Genomic DNA, 26,868 nt, shown 5'->3' with positions numbered 1-26,868 from the left:
AATTAGCAATTTGATGAAAGTCTCGTTTTCATGTGCGTACATTCTATTCACATCGTAAGCAAAGAATCAGCATATATATGCAATGCTCCCCACCCCCAAGACTACGCCGCTTGCCCATCAAAACCACATTAAATAAGCAGGACCAAAGGTAGTCTATGCTACACAAGTCTCCCTGATTCCCCATGGAACCTGGTTAATAGAAGTTGATAAGTAAGAGCTCGTGTTCCTATTACTCGTGCTTGTTCAGAAGCGTAACCTACAGTCCAAATCCAAACTCAAACTCAAACTCAAACTCAAGCATGTCTACTGCCGGAGTTTTTCATACTCTAGTATATCCCGGCGTCAATCTAGATGCTAATGAGGGACCTAAGATAAACTCTGTCTCTGGGGTCTTCATTGGCATCTCTCTCATCACAATCTTTGTTCGCGTGTTCTCAAGATGGTGGACGAAAATAGAGTTTTGGGTTGATGACTACCTGATTCTTATCGGCGCCGTAAGAGCGGAAGTTCCAAAACACATGAAGATGATTTGAGACTGACATAGGAACTTAGGCATTTTCAATTGCATATAGCGCTTTGCTAATCTTCGAGGTCCAGCATAACTATTACGGTCAACACATAGGAAAGATGGATATACCTCATCTCATGTCCTTTGTGAAAGGCTTATATGTGGCCACAATAATGTATTCAATTGCTTTGACTTTCAGCAAACCCTCCCTTCTTGCTCTATACTGGAGAATCTTTCGCGTCCCAAAGGGTCAGATGCCATTCATTGTGGCCGCAGCAGTAAATATTGCTTGGATGACAGCTGCTGTAAGATTCTATGCTCTCTGCTTTTGCCGTCTTATTGATTCATGTGTAGGTGCTTGCTGGGATTTTCTTATGTGTACTGATCGCATCATTCGAGGATGCAACAATTGAAGGAAAATGCATAAATTATCCGGTTTTCTTCCTATCCAACGAAGCTTTCTCAATTGCACTCGATATCGTAGTGCTTTTGATGCCAGTATACTTCATTTCTTCAATCGAAAAATCTCTGTCGCATCGCATCTCCATCAGCAGCACATTCCTAGTGGGTTTGATGTAAATTTTCCTCGCAAACTCACGCAACCTATCGTCTAATTCAAAAAAAACAACAAAAAAAAAACAGAGTGACAATACTATCTTACCTCCGATTATGGAGACTTGTTCACGCTGAAAAGCTTCCTGGACCTGACCCTTCTTGTAAGTTAACCCTGATCTGTACCTCTCTTTACTTGGCTAAGGGTAGTTCTAAAGTCGATGATGTCGATGCCGGACATTGGGCAGCTACAGAACTTAATACATGGGTTCTTGTGGCCTCAATCCCGATGTCCAAACCAATTATCGTGAAGATTTTGAAAGACAGAAAAGCGCGCCAGTCTGCTGCCTCCGGCAATCACGCAGATTATTCCAAATCGATATCGACAAATAAAGGGTACGAACGTTCGAGAGGAAATTCTTTCCCTTCCACAACTAGTGGGGACCAGCTAGATCTAGTCGAAAGATGTGCGATTCGTGAGAATTCATCTCAAAATGAAATGGAACTTGATGTTAGAGGATAAAAACTAGAAGTCAGGAGTAGAAGAACTCAGTTCACCCGAGGAAACAAAGAAGCAGCGGCTGCTCATTTGTAAGATAAAGTTGATTTTCGAAAATAATGTTTTTCCTATATGCTACGGGGCTGATTGATACAAAGGGTTAGTTTACCACCTTAAATCTCGACGAGTTAGAGTAGGATTACAAGCTTCTTTTATATTGCATTTTTAGACATATTCAATAAATTTAATTAGAACCCCATATTTTATGCTAGAACGCTATAATACCAAGAAAGTTATAAAATCATTATAACTAATGAAATTACTTGAATCAAGCTTTATTAAACGAAAGTTCTCATTTTTTGTATGTATACGATTTCAGTTTTTGCGGATAACAAGAATATTAAGGAGGTAAACCTCCAACAAATATTTTAATCATCACCTCGCATGCAATCTAACAAAGTCTAACAATTGCGTCTAGAACGTCGTAGAGACGGCGATGCTATATTTGGGAAGGTGATGAGTTACGCTAGTCCAGTAGTCGACGATGTTTGGTCCTCCACTGTGCGTTCGGCTCGAGGGCTTCAACTAGAGGCCGCGATGAGGGTACACTATCTTGATGCAGAGAAAAGTAGAATCAAGTAGAATCAAACCAGAATTTTGAACGCTGATAAGTCATCCTGTGATGATGTGCTTCTTTTTCTGCGCATATCCATTCGTTCAGTTTTTCTCGTTTAATCCTCAGCTACCAGCAATATACTGAGGCTATAGGCTGCGCAAAGTGTTCCAGGTGTCCATGAAAGTTCTAACTTCTATGGCGTGTTTCGAGGCTTACTCTCATACAATAATCAGATCTAGTAATGTATTTGGAATGTTCGCTAGGACACTTGTGTGTCATTCCTTGCTTCTAATTGGCTAATATTCTACAACGCCACTAATGTCCCCGGGTTTCACGATCGCAACCTATTAACCCACATTTTACATATCAATCCCCAGAAACTCTAGATCAGTCGAATTATTTTATCATTGTACTTTTGTTGTGGCCAAGGTGCCAATCTGTTGTTTTCATCTCACCCTGTAGTAACAATGGCTTTCTCTTCTCGATGGCTTGGCACGGTTATTTTGTTTATCACTTGTTTCTCCAATTTCATACATGTCGTCGATGCACAGAATGAGACGCAGAAGCTTCCAACCTTTGGAGATTCGGTTCCAATTCTGGGTGCTGTAAGCCACGTGCTCCTCCGTTTTCGTCACATGAACTAATACTTACAGATGGAAAGGACGGATCAAGATTTCCAAGATGGCCTCGCACTTGATTTATTCTCTCCTAAGAATCGGACTCTTGTCGTTACACAGAATACCTCACCACTCGGTGCACAATTCGTAACTGGTACCACCGGAGAGCAATTTGTTGCCTTATCCAACTATTCATACATAATTCGAATGAACGAGACCGCCAACGATCTCATCGCCAAGATCGAGATTCCATATGATCCAGTAATGCTCACGATGATAGGGGTCCAAGAATCCAACACCTATGTTGCAACTCTTGCTCCTGACAAAATGAGCTGGGTTATCAACGAGTCCACGCGGAACGTCCACCGGAGCGAGAACAACACCAGGATTATCAAGATGACCTCACTGGATGGGGAGTACTTGCTTGTGGGAAGAAAATCAGTTGACACATCGAACATTTTCGTTCAGTATGGCCAAGGGGCTACACGAACCGTCAACGTAACAGGAGGACCTGGGATCCAAGAGGCGGAGTTTGTTGATGGCTTGCGATTCTCCGTCCAATCTAACAATGCGCTAAAGTTGAACGTTGATCTGAAGCAAGGTATTGATCCGGCGAGCCTGCCAGGGGGTACGCAGTCTTTGAATTCGTACATGTGGGTGGTTAATACCACGAGTGAGCCCGGCACAAACGTGGAGGCCCAGATATTGGTACCTTGTAAGTCTTCTTTGCAAGAAATCCTGAAATTTTGGCTGATAAAAGTAAAGTCAATCGCAACATGCTAGTAGCATTGCAGCCAAATGGTTCATCCCCTTCAACTATGTTAACTATTGCAAAGCGAGAGGCGAATGCAACCAACCAGCAGTTCGTACCTATAAATAGAGATATGCAGTCTGTTCGAGAGCTTCCAGAAGATAGAATACAGCTCCCTGCATTGACGCAGTTGGATGGACAATACATCATTCTAATCACTGAGCCCAATGCTTACGCCCGACGCGATATTTATTCTTGACTTGATCAAATATCCTAGTTGAGAGCGTCAGTTAGTAGGCTTCTATGTAATAGGCAGACGTGGGAAATTACAGAGCAGAGATATCATTTTAAGCTGAGTTTGATTGCAGTATTGGAGAAAGTTAACCATCGGAAAGTTGTGGGCTTGGTGGGACATCGATAATTTAGCGCTTGCGTTTTGACGCTAGTTGAAAAGTGGGAGTCGACCAGTACTACTGCTCGCCTCCACACCCCCCGCCCCCGGAGAGGAAGTCATTTGTGGGTATATCGAGTTATAAAATCTCCGAATAGCTAGTACATTTAGAATATATATAGAGATTGAAAGGATAAGTATTGCAAAACACTATTTGCCTTTATATAAATTAATTCTAAAGAATTTCTTTAGGAATTGTTATAATGTAACTTATGCGGCACTCGGACATATGTATGACGATGGACTTCAAAGTATACCGTTACATGTCTATATACCACGTGATGGACAGCAGGTCATTCAGAAACCATTCTGCTGTTTAGAGCCGCGCCGCTGTTCAAGTTAGAACGAAGGTCTATATAAGGGAATGGATTTCATTACAATATAGAGCTTCGTGCTTAAGACAATCATTAGTTTTATTATTATAATTACAAGAATTGCAACCAATTACCGGTATAACCTTATCGTATTCCTACTCGAAGTTGACTTTAAATCATCTCGAAAAAATCTCTAAACACTTCCACATAACCCTAAAGGCAGTTCCCGTAACATAACACTATGTTTATGTTCTATCTATATCTATTCTATACCTTTTTAATAACCTTCTTAACCTCCGAAGTCCCAGTGTGCCCAAACCAGTAATCTGTTTAGTGAACGTGCTTCTCTCTATGAGGTCTCCTGAACCACAGTCGATCAATGTAGAGTCTGCGCAATTTCGCTAGTTTTCCTGCGTATTTGTTCTCTCTGCTCTCCATCCGGGCCCACTATACCAGTTCACAACTACTAGGGGAGTACACGCAACAACTATGAGCGCAAGCCCGAGAAAGGTTGCTCCGGCACCAATCGAGAAAATCATGGTCTCAGCAAATGCGACACCGACAGCACCAAGGCCACACCGAACAAGATTGTTAATTGCTGTGCTACTCGCTCCTTTCCCGGGACACAGATCAGAAACCAAGGTTTGGTTGAGCGCAAAGATTGCATTGCTTGTTGCGGCGATGAGAAATTGGAGGAAGAGAGGAACGGCAATCCAATCTGGTAGCAGTAATACGGAGTGTATAGAGAGCGTAAAGCCGTATATACCAGTAGCAACGACGAAGATGGCTGTGATCCATGAGAGGTGGCGAAGGCGGGCTTGCTCGATAGGGAAGTTCGATGGCAGGTTTTTCGAGGGGAGCTTGTAGCTTAATGGCAAATTATTCACTTTTCGGTAAGTTTCCTCTGCTGCCTTGAAGTCATTGGTCATCAATTTTCCAATGATGGCTGAGCCGACGATCGTCCCTAGACCTAGATGACCTTTAATATCAGCAAAATTAAAGCCGCATTTGACTAGGTAGTCAAGCTCATGCACCAGCAGGAGAATCTTGCTTACCATTAGGTAGGAAAACAACCCCTAGAAGTAACTCGTTTAACCCAAACTGATCTTTGAAAAGTCCCGTGGTGCTGGATGTAACCATACTCCAGATTGTGTAGACAACACCACCAAATAACAGATTGAACAAGACGTCCTTCCGATAGAGAAGCTTGAGCGGCTCGATAAATGTTGTGAACGTGATTTTCTTTTGAACGAAATCCTTGTCGGGATCTTCCATGTACGATGGTTCAGTCTGCACTCGACGAATGAGAGGCTGGTAAATGCCGGACAACCGCAAGGAGCCATTTCCGGCAATGCTGCGTAATGTTTCTGGCAGAAACATAATGATAACAATGAGTGTCAATGATGATAGGATCAAAAGAAACACGAAGATTGACCGAAACCCAAAGAAATTGGCAAGGATACCACCTATGACGGGACCAACAGCGATGCTGAAATTACGGACTTTGGTAAAGTAAGAGTGCTGTTAAACGTGAAAAGGGAGGAAACAACTCACTGGCCTGGTAGAAGCTGATATACGCACCTCTTTCGGCAGGAGGGGTAATGTCCTGTATCACACCATTTCCTTTGACTTGTCAGAGAACTTATCGGAAGTCAGAAGGCTGAGAAAAAATACCGATGCTGACAGTTGAAGCGCTCCCAGCAGCTTGTATTCCTCGGAATATCAATAAGACAGCAAAATTGGGAGAGAAGCTGAGGGCTATGTTGGCGATGATGTACACGCTGAAAGAGGCCATATAGATTGGTCGACGTCCTAAGGTATCGGCGAGAGAACCCCAGAACACAGGAGAAATGCCCTGAATGATGAGGTACGATGTTATGGTAAATGCCACGGTGTTAAGGCTGACATTTAAATCCTACGTTGACGTTAGTGAGAAATTCCTAGCAGCTTCTTAGGGAAAAATGACCTTTGAGATGGCATCTAGAGATGGAAAGAAAATATTCGAGGACAGTCCAGAGAATAATCCAGCCACACCAATGATAATGACAAGAGTCCACTTCTGCTTTGGTGAGAAGATGTGATACGGCTCCTCTGGCATAGGCGTCATTGGTAGCTTTTCATGCAACGGGGGATCCACTCTATAGGCATCTACGAACGGATTACGTGACTCGCCCTCCTCTGACCTTGTGGCGTGGGCGTCATGAAATGGATTAAGAGGTGGAGGAGGGGGAGGAGCATAACTATCTGACGTGTACACATAATCCATCTGCTTCTGCTCCAAGTCAAATTGTCTACTTTCCCCGTACTCGGATCTTGTGTCGTAGTTGCGGTAAGTCCCGTATGCGTAGAGATTTGATACCCGCTTCGAGATGCGTGTTTCTGCAACTCTTTCATCATTGTCGTATCTTTCGGGATCGAACTGTTGTTGGACAGATAATGCTCGGAAGCCATTTCCTGCTGCAAAGTAGACGCTAGTTCTCATATCTTTCCAGCTTTCCATTGTAGATATGCGGCGAGAAGCCCGGTCAGCCATTGTTGATTTGGGGGGGGTTTGTTGGTCCATCTTGTTTCCGCCGGCTATCAAAGTCGTTTGCTGAAGATGGATATGAGTTGCTTAGGCCACAGTCAGGTGCGAAGACGTAGATATTAGGGGAAGAACGGATGCCATTTTCAATTTCCGAACTGTGGATGAGTGATCCAGTGGCTTCGAAACTTGTCGTGTGTGAGATGTTGGCATCGTACAGAATTTTGCTGGACTATAAGCCACCAGTATCACTCAAAATGAATCCTCAGAGTCTTTTAGGCTTCAGTCGCGATGTGTTGTGTCTCAACTATTCCCCATAGGGTGCAATAGTGACATGCTAGAAGGTTTACACCGCTGCCCCTAACCACCATTCTGCTGTTTGAAACAAAACCTAACAAATTCCCAGGACTCGACTCGTAGCCCAAAGGCCTACAGAGTGCACGGCCACTGCACTGTTTTATTGGGGAAATGGTATTCTATCTCTGCAGAGTCCGTTGCGCGGGGTTCACCCCGCAGTCGTGACACTTCTATTCTAGCCTCAAAATCCTTAACACAGAGACCACGACCTAAACTTACTTTGTTTCTGAAAAGAGTGTGTGATACAAATATGATTCATGTAACCCATTTAGATCACTCTACTTTTTCTTCCATCACTTTCGCTTAAGAGGTTGGGATGGCCCCTGGAAAGAACATTCATACATAGACTTGCAATAAAGAGGCTCGGCTGGTCCCTTTAAAGAGATGTATCAAGAACATGGCGAGGTTATCGAGAGTCAAACAGAAGGTAGCCCCAATATACATCGCCCGAGATGAAGATTTGGACGGCGGGAGAGACAACGACGACACCCCAACCTCGAGTCGATTCACAACGTCAAATCTGTTAGCCTCGAAGTCAACCTCAACGAAAGCGGCGAGTACCACAGCTTCCGCAGTGCAAAGCACAACGAGACCATCACAAACAACTGTTGTCACATCGATAGTATCAGGGCAACAGACAGCCAACGTCTCAATCCAATCCGTTACAGCGACCCAAACTGTGTTCGTGACTTCTTCTCTAGCTCCTCAGACAATCACCGTTGTTGCAGGACAATCAAGAATCTCAATTGCTGTCTCAAGCTTCACAACCTCAATCTCTGGGTCAGCACAGAGCGATACCGCCGCTTTAACATCTAGTTCAAAGACGGATAAGGTTATAGTAGGATATGGAACCATTGTTCTTGTTGTTTTGGGCGTCTTGGGTACGTCTCTAAAATATGTTGTATTATCCTGTGACGCAACATGCTGAATCCTTTCATAGCAGCAATAGCAGTACTAGGAGCAGCTGCATTTGCAGTTCGGCAGAGAAGAAGAAAAAAGGACTTTGTGAGAAGTGAGTAACAGTAAAAACAGCTATTATATGATGCCTTGACTAACCTCACGTAGCCGAAAAATAGAAAGCATAAGAAATTTTGCTTGACCTTAGCTGCGACAGGAAGACACAAGATGTATAGGATCTCCGCATGTTCAACATACCATTATATGGTGTCGCAGCCCAAAATAATGGATCAAGATTTGGTACGGCATGAAGAATGTGCGTAGAATGGGTATGCTATTTTCATCGTGTGATACACCTGCCGCAGGACACCTGTAGTCATGCTTCGGGTAGAGCAAGAAGAAATAATTGAATAAGAAAAACAAAAAGCCACCCTATAGACACTTATTGGCAAGACTGTTTGTTGTGGCTTAAGAGAGCCGGGGCGCCTACCTCAAACGCCTCGACTATCACCTCGACAACTATTCCCCCTTGACTCCATTTCGTCGAGAGGCATCTCAGTCGCATCGATGGTTAGCTTGCTGGGATGCTGAAAGCCGTATTTAGGTTCGACAAGCTTTGCTACTGAGCACCTGTAATAACAGTAGTCCGTAACACTTCTTCAATAGTTGGAGGGGAGGAAGTCGTCTGATGCATCATTACTATCAGTAGAATCGAGGCTACTGTCTGCTGTACCTTTTAAAAGTTAACAGAATTCATGTGTGCTGCCACTCAACCATACCTTGAACTCTGACTGCGTCATTTGTACTTCTCTGGGACTGTGAACTAATACCATCTTTCTTATTCAAAGCGGCAGTGAAAACACAAAGAACGACTTCAATAAAAGGTTGGTAATTGAGCTTAAAATCGGAATGCCTCGTAACGTAGGTATTATTTCTCCTTTTGATATATTTCCCAATAACTATACGGGTTAAATATTACTCATGTTTCCATATCTAGCGGAATTTCTAGCTCGTAATGTATTGAAATATATGTGTATTATTGAGGAGGAATAACTTGATTGATTATTAAAAAAAACAAGGGAAGCTTTGCCATAACTATAGATTCTGCGGATGCTGGTAAATCCAGTAGCAGGTAGTCAAGTGGCATCCATGACCTTATTTCAACAATAGCGAGGATAGATTTTGAAGCATTGTGTCTTATTAAACATATACAGCTTCTCATATATCCTGGTTTGAATTTTGCTTATTTAAGACAGTTGAACAAACTGGGGTTGCACTTGCCCACTATATTCACGGCCACCACTCGGTGCTATTTCTACTGAGTTCTTGGTTCTAGAGACGAAAGAAAGATATGTCGATGTCATTGATTATGAGGAGTGGCAGATTGCTAATGAGAAGCCTTAGGACGGTGTGACAGCAGAACTAAAGGATCTGTTATCAAAGTTAAGCTGAGTGCTGTACTTTCGGATCACCCCTCCTTTGGACTACCTTTTTCACACCAAAAACATGAAGAGCTGTCACGAAAGGGTTCAATTCTATTTTGGAATATAAAGCTAAGGAGAAAAAGGGAAGAGGAAGAAAAGAGACTGAAGTCTCTGAGCTATATACAATAAATGGATCACGTGCTAGGTTAAGATCCTAGAAGCTAGATAGTATGGTGGACCGTTGAGACAACTTCGGACACATCATGTATAACATCCTTGTCTCCTGTATAATCCTCTGATTCAAGATAGATGACTAAGAAAGGAACCCGAAAGGGACCGAATCGTTACACCTTCCCTCATTGATTTTCTTTTCTTTCTTTTATGATTTTTGTCACGATATACACGTGATCGCGTCCGATCGGGCTAAGTACGGCACTAAGCTTCGAGCCGATCGCATATATAGCTTCGTAGCACACTCTCTTTAGCTCTGTAGCTTTTAATTCTAAGGTTCATCTCTAAACGCTCGTTGGGTTCGTCACAATTTTCCAATTCTTAATAATTCTATCGAAACAATTTAATCCAGATTTTTATCTCCTTCTAACTATATACAAATATCTATATACCTATAATCCTACGGGGTTACAATGAGCGCTCCGCGCTAATAAGTCTTGATCGGGTTATATATTATAATTTTATTATATAAATTACCTGCTCTATATTATACTTTACAATCATCTCAAAAAAATCAATATATAAATTTTAAACCTTAACAAATGCATCATTGTTCAACTTCTATGAAATCTCATATAATATTACTTTCTATATTATCTAAAAATTTATCTTTATAAATTTTATAATCTTCTATTATAATTTGTACTTCTAATATAGCTCTAACCCCTATAAACTTCGAATTTGAGATCTTCCTTCTTTTTATAGGTGTAAGGGCATCTAATTTATGCTCTAATATTGTTGGATTGACCTAGTAAGGGGGTGTATTGGGTTCAATAATATATTAATTCATGTCTGCCCCCTTCGTATGAAGGGGGCATTGCTAAGCTATATACACGTTCTCAGTCACGTGTTCCAACAAATATCTTTCTTCGAAGCTTAGATGCTATAATTTCATAATCCTTAGCATCAAATCCTTTTTGAAATATTTCGAAATAAGAGGCGACGAGTTGAAAGATCGATCTCCTTCTCGAAAGTCATTATATATACAGGAAAGGTATTCTAACAAGTCTATCGTACCAAAGTTAAGATGAACCCGTCGTGCGCATCTACCAAGCATATATATCCGCCTTAAATCACGGGACGAGCCAGAAACAATACCCGTCTCAACCTTCTCATTCTTCCTACCTAGCTGTCCGAAGATCGAAAACTCGAACACATTGTAATGGGATAAATCCGATCTATAACTCTTGTGATAAACCTAAGAACACATTCAACATTCCAAACGAAACAATTTCTTCCCCATGCGCATACACAAATTTCAACAAACATCTCTTGTCTCTCGCTTCAGAAATGCCAAGCAAGAGTGGAGATCGCAGACCAGACACTAAAACATCGACGATGAACTAAATCTTTCGCCTGAGCCAGGAATTGCAAGACGCCCAAGCACCCAAGATTTGATACACGACTTGTCTCAAACCCATCTGTTACAGGTTTGCAGCGCGGCAACTGGATACGGTACGGTATGGAAAATTGGAAAATGAAACCGCAGGAACGTCTGATGGTGTGGGTTTGAAGGAAGGGCAGATGGAGATTGGAGATGAGTATGGTGTATAATGGGTGAGATATTAGTGATGGTGAGGAGAATATGACAATGCGGATGCGTGTCGAAACGTGGATGGCGAGATTTTCGTCAAAACTTAATCTTAATTTGTTTTGATTTTTGGGAGAAGGGGAGGAGCGCGAATTGATGGATTTCTTTATTTTCTTCATTTGTTGGGATTTATATCGGTCTGTTTGTCGGTCGGTCGTTCGGTCGATTAACTAACTTCCTTACTTATCTATATACGTATCTTCGATACCTATCTCTCTGTCTCTCCTCTCTCTATTTGCTAAAATTGAAACTCGATTGATTGATTGATTGAATACAAATCCTCTCAATTCACACATGCACCCTTCTCATCCTCACTCCCAAATCTTCAATCAGCACACCTACCAATTAGCCACAATCATACTCACAACCACTGCTCCTTCGCCACCATGTCTCAAAAACCCCCTCGCATCGTCGAATATGAGCGGCAGGCCGAACAGCGCGCGCGCGAACTCGACGAGATGAGCGCGGCGCAGGACCGTATGATGGAAGCCCAGATGCGCATCCAGGCCGAGGCGGATCGTATCGCGCAGGAACAGTATGAGATGGAACAGTATTATGAGACGGAGGCGTTGAAACATGCCGAGGAGATGAGGATTCATCAGGAAGAAGTGAGGAAGCATGAAGGTGTGTTTTATTTATTTTTATTTGTCTCGAGCTTTTGGGGTGAGGAGGAAGGAACGGGGAGGAATCACGTGAAAGAAGAGGAAATCAGAGGACTAAGATTACAATCAAGGAATGTAAAAACTAACAACAATCGTAGAGTTTATGAGGAAACACGAAAGGAGACTCCGAGATCACGAAGCAAGCATGGAGGCATTTGCGAAGGTGATAGCGATGCCAGCAAAACCGACGAGGGCGAGACAGATTTCGTTTATGGCGCCTTCGCAGAGGGGTGGGAATGGGGGTGCGAATGGGAACGGGAACGGGAATGGAAACGGAAATGGAAACGGGAATGGAAATGGACTTCTTATGACGCCGCCGAGACCGCCGGCTGCATTTCCAGGGTGAGGAGGAGGAGGAGAGGGGAAGGGATGAGAGTGAGAGGGAGAGGGAAAGGTAGTAGAGTAATGGGTGAGTTGCAGGTCAGGATGGTACTCTCTTTGATGAAGAATGAGATAGATTTACAGGGTGTAAGGAATGGTATTTTAAGGAGACGAACGAACAAACGAAGGAGGATTGAAAAATTCAAGATGCTTGATTGATAGCGCGCGAGAGGTCATGGTTCCCGAACCACAAGAGTTCGAAAATCTTGCATTTACCTTGAGATGGAAATTTCTTTTCCAGTCGGCGGAAAGAGGAGTGAATCAGCTGGAAGGATTTATTTACCTCTTTTATTTTATTTTCTTTGTTAAAATCTCACAAGCAAGGAGTAAGGAGCATGGGGTTCGGAGTTTGGATTGAGTTAGCGAGATTTTGGAGTATCAAGGATGGGTGTTTGGGAGGTTGGTTTTTGGGGGAGAGGATGATAATGTATATAGGATGATTATCATTTACCATCTATGAATAGAGAAGAGAATTAAGAGGGTTATGGAGTTATTTATTTATTATCTACTTGGTGCGTGATACGTGCGAGATTTCTGGTGGCTCGGGATAGAGAAAGGATGGGAGGGGAGGTGGGATATTCGAGGGTGGGTGATGGTGGTGTTTGGGATTGGGGTGTATGTATGTGTGTGTGTATGTGGAGATGATGAATTTGTCTTTGTTTATGCACGATTTGAAAGATTTGAAAGATTTGGTATCTTTGTCGCACTGTCGCTAGATGTGTGAGAGAAGGTACGCGATATTTACTACATGATCCACGATCTAGATACTAATTCTATCGTCCTTGACTCTTGCTGTGCGTAAGGTTTGGATACTTACTTCTACAAAAGCTGTTCCTGGTGCTGCATCCGGGAGGTGTATACAAATGGGAGACATGAAACGGGGAAATCGAAAATAGGAAGTGACTATGGCAGGTGTAGTATCTGGCATGGCTGTCGAGATCTTGCACCTTGGGAGGTATTTTGCATACTTCAGTGAGCTGTGATAGATTGACGATGGGGACACTCTCGTTTCCAGACTGTGGGTTGCGCACTTGCCAGGGTTTTGGAAGGAGTATGGAAGGGAGAGAGGAAGGGGTTGAGATTATTCGATGTTCTTTGGAGTCCAAGAGTAAGTATCCTTTGGTACCTGGTTTTTGGAAATATATGTTACTTGAGATTATTGAAGAATAGTATATTTGCGATTTGGGCGTCGCTTCTGGTATGAAGATTTGTTGGAGAGGAGTAGGAGAAATCTACCTAGGTGCTCAGCATGAGCTACTGCCAAGAACGACTATAAATGTAACTTTCTACCCATGGATTTTGGAGCCATTCTTGATTTGAGAATGATCATGTAGAGCTCCTGTTATAAATGCTCCTCAAATCCAGACTCTGCTCTTTCACTTACTTCGCTGGTTGATATATTCAAAGCACAAAGTCAAGCTGTAAACTAGCCCCTTCAGATTCCACTTCCCTCGACTTTGCCCTGCTCAAACTTTGGCAGCTAGAGCATATGGAGTGGCAAAAAACCACCTCTCCACCTCGTTTCTGTCATATCAACATGATTAACTGCTATCTGATCAGGAACTCATAATCTGAGTATATCATCCTGAATGATGAAAAGCTGTTTCCTTTGGGATAAATCGTAGAATCTAAATACTGTAGTCTGAAATGTAATTATGTTGAAATTGTCTTAAGTAATAATATCCCCAGAAGTTCTTTTCATTCCAGAATTCCACACCCAATGCTTTATTGGTACTGCCACCACGGTGCTTGATTTTGGTTGGACTGCAGGTGACTGAACTTTCTCTGGGTGAACTTCGGGTCGAATTAAGCATAATTTAGTGTCGATTGTAATAAAATATCTCTTATCGAAACCCAAGCTCGAGCCTTTGAGAATAATCGTTACATCTCTACAGCCTCATGTTGTCTTGGTTGTTCAATCTGTGTGATTTCCATCAATTGTTCCTTGTTCGTGTTTAGTTTTGGTTCGTTCAATCGTATGTTTTGTTTGGAGGGGCTTTCTGTGCTTGATGTCTGTTGTGGACAATTGGAGTTGTATTTACCCTCCAGGATGTTGAGCTGGCTTGAGAGCTCTTGTTCAATGGCATATGGCACATGGCAACTTTGCACGCATTGCTCCTAGCACACTACCTGAACATCGCCAGAATTGTGTGCTTGTGTGTTCCTTCCCAGTGGTCCCCCAATTGTCTCCATTGTATCATTTGTTTTGTCTTACAGATTGAACGGTATCTCCACCAACTTTGTCTTTCCATCAGTGATGTGTTCGTTCAATATTTTGTTGTACTCCCGGTCTAGTGATTCCCCGTCCATGTCCACAACCCTCTACGTCAGTTCATGACCACCCGTGTGCTTGCTGACAAGACTGAGTCATAGTCCTTGACATATGCTCAGTAACTCAGTAACTCTTGGTGCGCGTAGTCCTCCATTGTAATGAATTATGATGGTGATGGATGGTTGACTGTAGACTGTAGAACGTGAATTAAGAGAGAGATGGTGTGAGGGGTGACTCCATGATCTATGGCACACTACTGGTCAGCACTTCTATGGTCAAAAAATATAAAAGAGAACACAGCAAAGAAAGAAAGACAGACTCATCTTGGATATGTTTCAGGCGGGAGTCTAAGAAAGAATTATTAAATTCCTCCATGATTGTAGTCAGTCCTTTTTCAGGAAATAGGTTTTGATCAGTATTTGTGTCAATCAACTAAACAACTGTCTGTATGTTGAGCAAATTGGCACCAAATCCAGGACTTTGACATAGTGAAAGTTGTTTCAGAATTGATTTCCAATTATTAATTCTTACCTGTGTGGTTTGGAACTTGCTGTAGTATTTGTATAGAGTTGAGGGTATCATGGGGTAGGAAGCCACCTCACCACCACTTCACTCCCCGGTGACCCAAACACCAGTGAGCTCGAATGTTGTCAACTTGATCTAAAGAAAGACCTTTCTTAAAACAATTGATTTTCACATTCCTTAAAACGATAAAATGGCCAATGCTATAGAGGGTGGAAGCCCATAATATTTTCAAAGGTATATACTTGATTAGGAAGTTCTTTATCGTATGTATCTCCTAAAAGTATTGAAATATCCGCTGTTTCGTAGAATTCTCTAAATACCTAATGGCTTATATACTCCTTATAACATTAAAGTTTAATTAGGCGCCGACAGGAGTTCCTTTCTATAAGAAGTCCTTCCCCGTTTGCTATTTCAGTTAGTAGAGAATCTTTGTTATCTACTAGTAAAAGAGAAAGCTTTTGATAACAACTGGTAGACTATATCCACTAGTGATCTTATACGTGTTTATATCTACTCATAGTAAGAATATATCTTGAAACCCTTTTTAAGTAATTAAAAGATATCTTACTGGGGTAATCGTCACCTGATCACTCTTCGTAAGATCAATCCTTCATACCTTCCCGATTTTAGCCAATCAGTGGCATTGAGTGAGTGTTTGTAGCGTTTGAGGACCTGGCCCAAGCCTAGGCAGATATTTCTACAACCTTCTTCTCCACTTCAATTCAACAAAATAGAAGTACCAACAGATACCACTTCCTCTTTTACTAGTTTCTTTTATAAAAATAATAATCTCTTTGCTTCATTGCGCTGATCGCTACTTCCAATTACTATTTAACGCTCCTTCTCTTTACCATGGGTTCCCTGGGTATGGAGAATGGAGGGGTAGCTTCACTTGGTGGGGCATCTGCTCTTGTAAGTCTTCAATCCATCAATTATGAACACTATCATACATGGCATAGTTATATTTCCGAAAGGATGACAAGTTTATAACTTAATTTTGGCTCTGCAGCTCCTATTGAAGGATTTTATCGAGAATTCTGAGATTCCAAGCTAACTTTTTAATCTCAAAAGGATTTGCGAATTAAGAAGGACCCTGTGCCAGAGCTTCCTCTTTCTACTATACCTGAAGTTCCTGGCCAAATCGACTCCACAATTGTGAGCTTTATATCTACTTGAGCAACCTAATATATTGAACTAACTTTCACTTAGAACCAATGGCGTATAAAATCTGAACCGTTTCCAGATACTCAATTACTTACTGTTCCCGAAAATACCGAAGTTTCTATAGAAAATGAGCCGGACATCAAAGATAACGACAATATTGACAGCTTATCGATTGAACCTCAGTTCGACCATAAAGATGCTATCGAAAAGCTGTTGAAAATCAGTATGGGACCTGGATTTAAAGTCTCCGATATCGACACTGAACCCACAGCTGCCCTAAAGACACTCGAAGAGATAAAAAAGTCTGTCAAAGAGGCTGCGGTTTCTTGCAAAAATGGTCACAATGTAATTCTTGAGCAATGGCAAAAAGTCAAGATCTTTTTCTATATAATCTCACACATCGACGGCAGCATTACACTAGAAATTAGGTACGGGGTCATTCTTTTTGTTATTTCTACTGCTTTTATAGTATCCACTACGATACAGTAGCTAACCACCATCATAGCAAGCGTCTCAGACTCCTTGAGGTCCTTAAGCTTTTTACCAATCCAGTATTCAAGTGCCCTACAGAATACTCCAGCATTGCAAAAGCTCTGATCGATAAAATTGAGGCTCAAAATGGTTTCGAAGCTCCACCTCCACCACCAGCAGCATTGACTATCGACGCACAATCTGCTAATGCAAATATAAATAAGAAGCGAAAGTCAGTCAGCGAGACTCCTACCTCTTCGAAGAGATCTAAGGATAATTCCACCTCCCGGAAAAGCCCGGTGCCTAGTCCCACAGGCTACTCGGCTCCACCTGCATCAGCTAGCTATATTTGGGGAGATAATGGTATCATGCGTGGCATTTTATGGAAACAGGGTGGTTATGTAATTCTCGACGAAAAGAAGGCGCACCTATTCAAGGAGAACGCGAAAATTCATGGTCACAATGGTCTCACTGTTGGAGACTGCTGGCCAAGACAAATGGCAGCACTTCGCGATGGTGCACATGGTAATTAGACACTCATAACAACCCCATTTCCCCATGAAGCTAGACTAATCTCTTATAATAGGAGCTCCACAAGCTGGAATCGTTGGAGATAAGAAAGAAGGCGCCTATAGCATCGTAATTTCAAAGCACTATGAAGGATTCGATATGGATGAAGGAGATATAGTATACTATTCTGCACCTGGTGCTAAGGAATCCATCATCAAGGAAGCCGATTCGGAAAACTCAGGTGTAATGATCTTGAGACGATCAATGGAGACCAAGAAGCCAGTTCGTGTTCTAAGAAGCTCTAATTGTGCTTGGAAAAATCGACCTGCCGCTGGCATTAGATACGATGGACTATATCGAGTTACAGATGGCAATGTCGAAACCAATGGAAAGGGAGGCAAATTTTGGAGATTCACACTGAAGAGACTGCGTCGGGTTGATGGAAGTGATCAGGTTCCTATCAATCTCAGTAGACCTACCAAGGAGGAAGTTGGTCTATTCGAGAAGGTTAAAGGTGGCTATTAATAGGTACTTGCTAGGCTACATAGGTCTATTGGGAGTTTTTGAGGAGTTTGGCTTGTGCTAGGAGATACCAAGTGCTTTAATCATCAGGCTGAAAGAATGTTTTACATCAGGAAGTAATGCCGGGGTAAAGGAGATGAAATTTCGATTAGTTTGGAATTGCATAGTACCTGATATAGCGTAACAATAGGAAATAGAATCATATGCGTATTTTTGCTTTTCAATCCCGGAATTCTATACTCTGATAATCTAATGCTCACGATGTATATCTCTTTGTGCTGATTAAGCTTGGTAAGATGTATACACAAGGTATACAAGATTAGAAGGTATTGTTATTCTGTCTACCCCTTCATATGAAGGGGAATTTTATGAACATAGTGCGTATATAAAATGGAACATGATATGATATCACGTGTTTCTCACGTGCCCCATCACTTCGAGATAAATGTGAAAATATTATCTTAGAATATATCATCATCTCAAGTTATATGAACGAAATTCTTCAATGTCAGATATTTTTTCAATGATTAGTCAAACTATCATCTAAGATCGATATACATATATCCTTTAAATAACTTTTAAAAGTCTACTTTCTTCTGAGATAATATTCCTCTATCGTATAATTACTAGAATAATAGAGCTCTTCTTACTCATCTAGAGGTTAGTATTCGTTGATTATTTTGAATTGGTTATTAGATTAAAATTATAATATTAGAATTTCTTTCGTACTGGAGTAGTATTTATCTGAAAAATAAGAGCGGTGTGTGAATAGTTTTAGAGATAGTTGGTTTATACTTATTTATAATCATCTCTTTCTACTAGCAAGATATCGAATGCATGAGAAATGAGTGATGTGGAGGCAATATATACTCTAAAGATTATCTCGATAGTACTAACTAGAGAAGATATATTATATGTCGGATATCTTTTTCTATAGAGTAGGACATGAATACGTACCTATATAAAAAGAAATTAACAAGGATGAGATTGTTTATCAGATCTGGCTTGACGTAGGTTCTGATCTTGAAAGAAAGATTGAGAATAGAATTAACTATTGTCCTGTAGTTTTTAGTAGTTGGCTGTATGTGTGTATTATTCGTTGGATAGATGAATATGTTTTGGATAACTTGTGATATGTCCATGAAAAAGATAGAATAAGTCTCTTCTTGTTTTTCTTCTTCTTCTTCTTCTTCTTCTTCTTCGCTATCTGTAGTCAAGTAATTGCTCGCAGAGCTATAACAAGGAGTAGTATATTTATGGCAGGCCTACAAAATATATAAGTATTGAAAGCGGAAAGTTTCGTCACTTTGAGAGCCAGTTTCCCTCCAAAGTGCTTTCCTATTGTTTCACCTGGACGTGGGGTCATGAAATAGAATTGTAAGATTGTCATTGTCAGATGAAATACGCTGTTGAAGCTTCCGTCTGCGATTATAGCTCATTAGCACTACTTCAACGACCAGAATACTTGGTAATAGAAGAGGAAGATAGGAAGCTTGATGAGGCTCAGTGTCGCTGGACCGGTGACTTGCATGAGATAGACTGGCTGTGAGGAAGTTTAGCGGTAGGGTTATATGCTTGCTGGAGAGATATTTATTTCGATAAAGGGATCTCCAATGAAATCTGAGGTTGGATGACTCGGGACCGGTGGATGCAGCAATGTTAATAATATATGGTACAGCTGATCATTTGATACTAAGCTATATACCAAATATTCACGCGCTCTATGATGACATGCACCATATCAGCACTGCGATAATACCACTGACTTACCTAAGTAGTTAAACAAGTCGCTGTAGTATAAATCTAAAGTATTCAGAAGACTGTTCCCCTTCGATTGAGGAAATCAGCGGATAGTTATATCTATAAACATTCGTTGGGTCCTACTTCCTCTTCAATGCTCACAGAGGGGGCAAATTCTCCTTCGAGTAGAGCGTCTCCAGATCTACAGATATGCATTAGAAACCCTAAGAATATACTCCCTTCGCCAGATTACACTTACTTTTCCCCCTCAAAGACTGACAGTGGGCAACTGCGCCGCTAATACACCTGATGAATCATACTCTGCTCGTGTAGTTCTTCTGAGGTAAAGTTTTGTATTATAGTATTCAACTCTTATAATTTCAAACTAGTAAACAATTTATCCCCTTCTTAAATTATAGATGACTATCATCTCAATATACATGTGCCTTTCCACTTAGATCATGAGCATGTAGTGATTTAGATGTATAGTACTTCACTGGAGGATCTGAAATCTGCAGGCAATCAAGCAAAGTCTCGCGCTGCGTGATTGGATACGTAGGTATAGTACAGCATACTTGACTACTTAGGATTCAAGACTATACTGTTTAGCCTACTATCTGGATGTGAAATATATCCTTCCACCCCCTGGGCTGATGTTATGGCTTGCCAATAAAACCCACTCGAGAGCCCCAAACTCCGAATATATATGGCAAATTATTAGACTTTCCCATCTTCCCGACCGGGAAGACAAACTCCAGAAGCAGTAAACTAACACTTTTTCGCATCTAACACTGGTAAATCTGATCCTTGCTGAATCCCAACTCTCCAAGGATTCCTTGACTCCCATTGCGCTCGCCCAGGAGCGACGCTTCCATCGCCGGCGGTCCGCATACAAACACCTTCTCAGGCACATTCGAGGTTTTGGATAACGCGTCCTTGATCAGTTCTTTCGTGACTCGGCCCTTGCGGAAGACCGAGTCTGGGCTGGGGCGAGTAACGGTGTAGACGACGCTGAAGCGGTCCGGGTGAGTCTTTGCAATCTTGTCAAATTCGGAGCGGAAGAGGGCGTCCTCATCCGTGTTGATGCCGAACAGAAGGGTTACTTTGGTCTTTTCCGAGGGATTGGAGAAGATGCCCCTCAGGAGTTGAGCCATGGGGGTGATACCTCTAGTTATAATGTTAGGGCTATGCTGCACAGGACGGAATCGGATGTCCGAGTACTTACGCCCCACCGGCAATCATAACAATGTGATTGAATTCATTCTGCTTCCACTTGTACCCGCCGAGAGCTGCGAGAATAAACAACGAATCTCCCGGTTTGAGGGAATGGATGTGCTGGCTTGCCTGGCCTCCTGGGTAACGTTTGATTACCAGATCCACATAGCCAGGCGCATCTAAGATTTCCAGTTAGTTTGATTTTTCGATCGGACGGAGACAGCAGCATACTTAGATCGCTGATCGGTGTGTAAGGCCTGACTACCGGACGCCATTGGTCAGCCTAAAAAGAGAATCGAGTCAGTATTGCTATATCACAATAGGAACGACGGTAACTTGTAGACTTGATTGGAGTCAACAGTGGCATTTCAAAAAGAAGAAAGCCGCATGATAATACGAACAGGTTTTGTGAGGGTTAAAAGAGAGGCTGCAAGCTCATGTGTCAGCAAGATACTAGACTGATTCTGGGGAGCTCTCCAAGCATACAGATTAAGGATAAGCCGCTGACTGAATCTTCAGTAGGCAAGCTGAACCTAAAACGACTCGAGTCGTGGTTCAATTTCTCGACGCTGTGTAGCTTCAACGAAGTGAAAGCTGGACCTCTTCCAAAAGTCTTTGGCCCCGAGTGCTGGTTACTCGTGCCTTGTTCGGTTTTTTTGTCTGAAATCGAGTAGTAGGAGAAGCCTCCAATTGTCGCGGCCACGGCCGCGAGGGCCAATGTATTCTGCTGGCTGCGTAGCACAGTGTGCGCTGGTCTTGTGAAGATTTTGTTGAACATAATGTTAGTGGAGTAGCGGGGGACTAGAGTTGTGATGTGAGGGTGTATTTTAGTCGAAGTTTATATTATGTGCAGATGAATGGTCGAATGGTCTTGGGTTTCAATAAGCAGGGTTTGCAGTAATATGAAGAATGGAAAGGGAAGGTCTTGTTTACAAATATATATAATATATAATATATAGACATGCCATCAGTAGAGCCTTCATACGATTTCGCTAACCTGAGCCGGTCTTTCGGACTTAGAGCCCGGGCAGAGTCCGCGCATGTCTCATGATTTTTCGGCGAAGAAAAAGAAAAGATATGTCCATACCGAGTATGAATGTACCGTCGTGCCATAGCAACAAATATGACGAAGGTACACAGCATGAGAGAGCACAAATATTGCGTGTGCATTGCATATAAGCGGGCTCGAAGACGAGAGAGCATGCTCTGCGCACCCTCTCTTCCCCTTTCGCGAGCACGTAGTTTTGAAAAGCTTTATCAATCGTATATTTTTTCCCCATTATGTAATCATATATCTAGCCAATTAAGATTGCTTTAATTAGTGCATAATCAGTTTATTTAAGCCTGTATGTTTTTACATGATTTTGGGATTTACTTAGATTAATATTGTCAGATTGTTGATAATTATGAATTGTGCACTGGAACCCTTTCACTACCTATTACTTGCAGTATTTCGTACTAACAGTAGTTTCAAGTACATCCAATTGTCGAGACCAAACGTATGAACACGTACGCCTTCTTACGTCAGATGTGCCTGACTGGCTTAATTCTTGGTGTCAATCAATTTGTGTTTATTCTTCTCAATGATGACCGTGCCTAGTGCGAAATTCGAGATTGGTCGTCAATCATCCACAGCAGATACGTGGCAGCGAATGAGAGTCTGTAGGAGGTCCTCCTAGAATTTGTGCGTGGTTATACATTGTTTATTACTGGAACAGGTACTGCAGAGTACATAACAAGTGTTGAGAATTACTATCTTTTTGCGGTAGTTGCTGGAGCATGCACTGTAGAGTTCATAACAAGTCTCTTATCCGCCGATGTTGATGGGTTGGTAACTCTAAGCCATCTGCCAGTGTAGGGCCCAGCATAAAAAAGCAGAGCTTTTTCGTTTTGGGAATTTGTGTTTCTTGAATGATGTTTAAAAGACAAAATATATATAAATGCCATAGCTCTCCTCTGGTACCACGTTTGTATAGTTCGAGCTTCCTAGCAGTCTATTTAATTTCGGTCTGAGTACGATCGGACAGTCGATACTCTTTCTTATCATGCCTGTAAGATGTCTTCAGTCCCATGGTTTCGTCACTGGTGCTGTCATCCCATTCTAGTCTCACGACATTATAAATAAGCCTTAAAAAAGATGAATATTCTCAAAAGTCGACTATATCTATTTAATGAGAGCTTTTCAAATGCGTATTGAACATGGTAAACTCCTGTGTTGATGCTGTGCGTCATTTCTGTTTGTGCATATGATCTGGCTATTGACCAATACTAGCTCGATGGTTAGAAGTCCCTCAGTTTCCCATGTATATATGTACGAGACGTTTTTATCGAGCCAATTTGCACTACAGTCATGCAACACTCTCGCACGAATGTCCTTCAGGTCATCCAAGGGAGTTTTCTGTTGTTTTTTTTAAATATAAAAAAAAGCACCGAGCGAATGCTCTCGTAAGAAGCTTTGTGCTGTGCATAAGCTCTGTCAAGGCTGTTCTTATCTTTGAACCCGAGGGAGGAAACTAGCAGCTTTGGCCGGTGCTTGCCAACCAGTGAGCTCTGTAGGGGATACCAAATAGAAAGAGGAAGATGTACCACTATCGCCCTGGTGCGTTCTGTCCAGACCACGCTATTTGCGAGCCGGAATATATAGGTGGAAGATGAGACATTCGCTAGGATAGGTTCCCAGCTGTTGTGGTAGCTATTTTCGGCGATATTGAGCACGTTGAATGTCAGATTGAGGTCTATACGGCCGCATCTGAGAATAGGTTTGAGTGGAAGTGGTAGGCAGTGTTGAGTAACTCGACTCAAGTGACAGCTACCGGATACCAGTCTGCCTGAAAAATAGAAATTGGCTGCTAGAGGAAAACCTAAGTATAGCATTCAACAGAGATAATTGCATGGCTCAACTGGTTTCTTATTCAAAGAATCTCTATTTTGGATAGCAATTGGCGTAAATTTGAGATTGTTATAAATGAATGACTAAAGTTGATAGCTACCCGATCTTGTCTTTTATATCCGTGATATTTCTATCTTCTGTATTTTTATTCATATGCCAAAGTATTGTACCCTATTGAGCCATTTCGACTACTCTTTTATCCCGTCTGCCGAACAGCTGTAGTCTAGGAGATGACGACCACTATATTCCAACGACTCTAGGATTTCAACCTCATTTCCATTGACATTAGTAACCGGAGTAGATGGTTAGGATTGTAGTTCCTCCAACGATAATATTCTATCAAGTTGGGGATAAGGAGGACGCTATAATAATACTTGAACACCTATGTAGGTGATATATATTAATGAGAATTGAGGATAATAGATGTACCACCACACCCGTCTGACTGCTATACTTGAGCATCTCACTAGTATATTTATATAATATCATATCCCAATATAGACTACTATATAATACTAGAATCTACAATATATATAACTTCAAGGTCCCTTGATCATACGATTACCTTATAATATCTATTATAACATCTTTAGCGACACCTGATAAAAAATGTAATACTCAGGTCACTTCATCTCACAGTACAAATATCTCAGCTCAAAAGCATATCTTCAAAGCCACGTCTTCAAGAAAGAGCAATCCATAGTCCCAAAATTCCCCCACCACCGACCAATCCTGCCCTAACCCAATTCAACGCTGAAAATTTATCCAAAAGACTCCTCATCTTCTCATCATCAGCCGCCGAACTCTCTTTTTGCGTCTTTTCCTGAGGTCCGCTAAGGTCTGTGAACTCGGCCGCTTCTCCATCACCGTTAACAGAATCTTTCGCACGTCTCTCTTCCGAACCACTCCCTTCTACCTGGGACTTCTCACTCCTGGCACCACCCATCTCCACATTCATGCTTATAAGCGCGAAATTCGTGGGTAACATCACAAAAGAAGTAAACGGCCCGATACTGATACTCAAAACTGCTGCAGCCAAGTATCCGTTGATCGTTCTGCTATTACTGACGACTTTCAATAATTGTAGGGCGCTCTGTCCCGGCGCCAGGGACTCATAGGCTAAGTAAACAAAGCCTGCGCTGGAGAGGGCTGCGGCTTCCGGGAAGAGATGCGAGCCTCGAGAGAAGAGCCAGCGGATTGATGGTAGAGCGCGGGATGCTGGTTGGGATCTTAATTCGGGAACGTTGAACAGGGAGAGGGTTGCTATTCCTCCCGAGGCAAGGAGAGAGCTGGAAATACTGAGAGTTTGAACTATAGCGGTTGAGGACATGATTGGTAATTGTCAGAGTTGTTAATTGTGCATTGTTTATGTTCACTGCTATCAATCGGAGGGGTTATATTATTTGAGTTCCATCAAAAATGATGTCATCGGTATCTATAAAGCTGAGTGGGCTAGAACCCAGAATGACCGAAGACGGACAATGAAGATATCCGACGACTATTCATTCTTGCGAACATTGATTAAGATATGGGAAACAAATTGATAGAAGAACATGAATCAATACATTGCTCTAATTAGTTTAATATACGATAAGACTCTACGAAATCTGTCACTTCATCTGTAATAATCCTAGTAGACTCATACTTGTGATGGTTCGACCCCGCACCGTCCTTTCCTTTTCATTGGTTTTCGTCAAGAACCGATGCGTGGCAGTTTTGATAATGTGAGCTTGGCAATTGCAGTATTCTTGAATTCGCATCAAGATTCTTTTATTACCTTACCCCCCTCACACCATTACACCCAAGAGACCTCTTAACAACTCGCGCCAACTCCAGTATTGATCCCGTGAATCTCCAGTGATAAGCTGATAGACCCTTTCTCGAAGAAACCGCTGAAATCAGATTTTAAGTTGATATGAATCATAACCTTCTCGATTTTTAGAATACAAACATGCTCCCCACTTCTACCCCAAGTACTTCCAGTGACGATGACATTAGCTCAATCCCAACAGCTCGAACCCATTCCTCGAAAACCTCCAACAGAAATCGCACTGCGCCAAAGGCAGGAAGTATCACGGAATACACCCTAGTTGGAAAGGTTCTTGCGGTACTTTTAATCGTTCTTCTGTTTTTTAATTACATGAAAGCTATGATTACTGGTCCAGCCCTTTCTCCCGACTCCGATAGTTCTACTATCGGGGCATCCACTGCTACAATCACATCTACCAGATATACATCTAGCTCTACCGCCTTCTTTAATCAACGCTCTCACCCTTTGCCCAACTTTACCTACGTAATCCGCGCGTCCTCATCTGGGAAATTCCTCGCTTCAAACTCAGGCATTGTCACATTAGTTGGCCCACGCTCTGGAAAGAATCCCGGCATCTACGTAAGTATACATTTCCCCAGTCCCCACTTCCACTGTTTCAAGCTGAGCTAATCCTCGATGATAGTGGAAATGCATCGAAATCAAAGGATGGCTCCATTTTCAGAACACCGCTTCCGGCTGTTTCCTGGGACACAATTTCTGGGATGATATAGTTTGTACTGCAAGCGTGGCCGATGGATGGGAGAGAGTTACTACAAGACATGTACCAGAGGGAGGATATTATCTGCTATTAACGCATTGGGAAAGATTGTGGAAAGTGGGGATCAAAGGGGGAAAACTGGCGAAACTTGGGGAAGGGGAGACTGGAGGATTTGCGTTCACTGGGGAAGAGGAAGGCGATGTGATCGCATGGGAGTTTTTTAAGATTTAGAGACGCTTGGCTTCGCTATTCTGCACAGTTGATGCCTTCATGGATGTAAACACGACCTTGAGAGTTGGTAACAGTTTCATACTCTCTAAAGACTTTTTGATTTCACAAATATACATCTAGATTCTCAACAAACCGCCAAGTGTGACGCTTTGTCTTAAAAGAGCTGCAAGAGCGCGTTATAATTTATCCCTAGGATCTACAACTCCAGAATCAAGAGCCTATCGCTCGTAGAGCGCATATTTATACTAGCTATGTACACGTGACTGGATCTGATCCACGACACGAAGCATGCCTCTCAACCTCTTAAAACAGAGCTTCAAACGCTTCTCACTAAAGAAGAACAATGTCAAAAGACTCTACAATCTCTCTTATCTCTTTGCGCCAAAGCATTAATTACTGAACTTTTCAAAGCCCCATTCGTTATC

General features: G+C 42.1%; 9 protein-coding genes across 9 annotated transcripts; 6 read left to right on the top strand and 3 right to left on the bottom strand.

The window, feature by feature from the left end:
• Positions 1-299: 299 nt before the first annotated feature.
• On the top strand, positions 300-1,583 carry EAE97_003336 (uncharacterized protein; the record flags this gene model as incomplete). The annotated part of the gene is made up of 5 exons (XM_038873848.1): positions 300-494; positions 553-813; positions 863-1,083; positions 1,151-1,224; positions 1,279-1,583. 5 exons carry the CDS (start codon positions 300-302, stop codon positions 1,581-1,583), a joined length of 1,056 nt encoding a protein of 351 aa, XP_038735711.1.
• A 1,059-nt stretch (positions 1,584-2,642) lies between these two features.
• On the top strand, positions 2,643-3,802 carry EAE97_003335 (uncharacterized protein; the record flags this gene model as incomplete). Its single annotated transcript, XM_038873847.1, has 3 exons — positions 2,643-2,780; positions 2,829-3,507; positions 3,558-3,802. The coding sequence occupies 3 exons, from the start codon at positions 2,643-2,645 to the stop codon at positions 3,800-3,802; spliced, it is 1,062 nt and encodes a 353-aa protein (XP_038735710.1).
• Positions 3,803-4,709: 907 nt separating this feature from the next.
• On the bottom strand, positions 4,710-6,841 carry EAE97_003334 (uncharacterized protein; the record flags this gene model as incomplete). The annotated part of the gene is made up of 5 exons (XM_038873846.1): positions 4,710-5,278; positions 5,364-5,810; positions 5,863-5,931; positions 5,983-6,223; positions 6,275-6,841. The coding sequence occupies 5 exons, from the start codon at positions 6,839-6,841 to the stop codon at positions 4,710-4,712; spliced, it is 1,893 nt and encodes a 630-aa protein (XP_038735709.1).
• Positions 6,842-7,586: 745 nt separating this feature from the next.
• On the top strand, positions 7,587-8,209 carry EAE97_003333 (uncharacterized protein; the record flags this gene model as incomplete). The annotated part of the gene is made up of 2 exons (XM_038873845.1): positions 7,587-8,070; positions 8,130-8,209. 2 exons carry the CDS (start codon positions 7,587-7,589, stop codon positions 8,207-8,209), a joined length of 564 nt encoding a protein of 187 aa, XP_038735708.1.
• Positions 8,210-11,718: 3,509 nt separating this feature from the next.
• Positions 11,719-12,340, top strand: EAE97_003332 (uncharacterized protein; the record flags this gene model as incomplete). The annotated part of the gene is made up of 2 exons (XM_038873844.1): positions 11,719-11,956; positions 12,093-12,340. The coding sequence occupies 2 exons, from the start codon at positions 11,719-11,721 to the stop codon at positions 12,338-12,340; spliced, it is 486 nt and encodes a 161-aa protein (XP_038735707.1).
• Positions 12,341-16,024: 3,684 nt separating this feature from the next.
• EAE97_003331 (uncharacterized protein) lies at positions 16,025-17,842 on the top strand (the record flags this gene model as incomplete). Its single annotated transcript, XM_038873843.1, has 5 exons — positions 16,025-16,084; positions 16,244-16,327; positions 16,382-16,764; positions 16,842-17,332; positions 17,394-17,842. 5 exons carry the CDS (start codon positions 16,025-16,027, stop codon positions 17,840-17,842), a joined length of 1,467 nt encoding a protein of 488 aa, XP_038735706.1.
• A 2,522-nt stretch (positions 17,843-20,364) lies between these two features.
• On the bottom strand, positions 20,365-21,572 carry EAE97_003330 (uncharacterized protein; the record flags this gene model as incomplete). The annotated part of the gene is made up of 5 exons (XM_038873842.1): positions 20,365-20,746; positions 20,805-20,973; positions 21,026-21,077; positions 21,196-21,221; positions 21,281-21,572. 5 exons carry the CDS (start codon positions 21,570-21,572, stop codon positions 20,365-20,367), a joined length of 921 nt encoding a protein of 306 aa, XP_038735705.1.
• Positions 21,573-24,366: 2,794 nt separating this feature from the next.
• Positions 24,367-25,014, bottom strand: EAE97_003329 (uncharacterized protein; the record flags this gene model as incomplete). The annotated part of the gene is made up of 1 exon (XM_038873841.1): positions 24,367-25,014. The coding sequence occupies one exon, from the start codon at positions 25,012-25,014 to the stop codon at positions 24,367-24,369; it is 648 nt and encodes a 215-aa protein (XP_038735704.1).
• A 451-nt stretch (positions 25,015-25,465) lies between these two features.
• EAE97_003328 (uncharacterized protein) lies at positions 25,466-26,620 on the top strand. The gene is made up of 2 exons (XM_038873840.1): positions 25,466-26,073; positions 26,138-26,620. The coding sequence occupies exons 1-2, from the start codon at positions 25,636-25,638 to the stop codon at positions 26,441-26,443; spliced, it is 744 nt and encodes a 247-aa protein (XP_038735703.1). The 5' UTR covers positions 25,466-25,635; the 3' UTR covers positions 26,444-26,620.
• Positions 26,621-26,868: the final 248 nt, after the last annotated feature.

Source organism: Botrytis byssoidea (assembly GCF_014898295.1).
Source record: "Botrytis byssoidea strain MUCL 94 chromosome Unknown BBYS_005, whole genome shotgun sequence".
NCBI lineage: Eukaryota > Fungi > Ascomycota > Leotiomycetes > Helotiales > Sclerotiniaceae > Botrytis > Botrytis byssoidea.
This window is presented reverse-complemented; position numbering and strand designations above follow the sequence as displayed.

Excerpts from the sequence above, each read along its gene's own strand:
- EAE97_003328 (XM_038873840.1), top strand. The coding sequence starts at position 25,636 with ATGCTCCCCACTTCTACCCCAAGTACTTCCAGTGACGATGACATTAGC. Across the intron at positions 26,074-26,137 it reads GAAAGAATCCCGGCATCTAC|TGGAAATGCATCGAAATCAA; the intron begins GTAAGTATACAT and ends CCTCGATGATAG.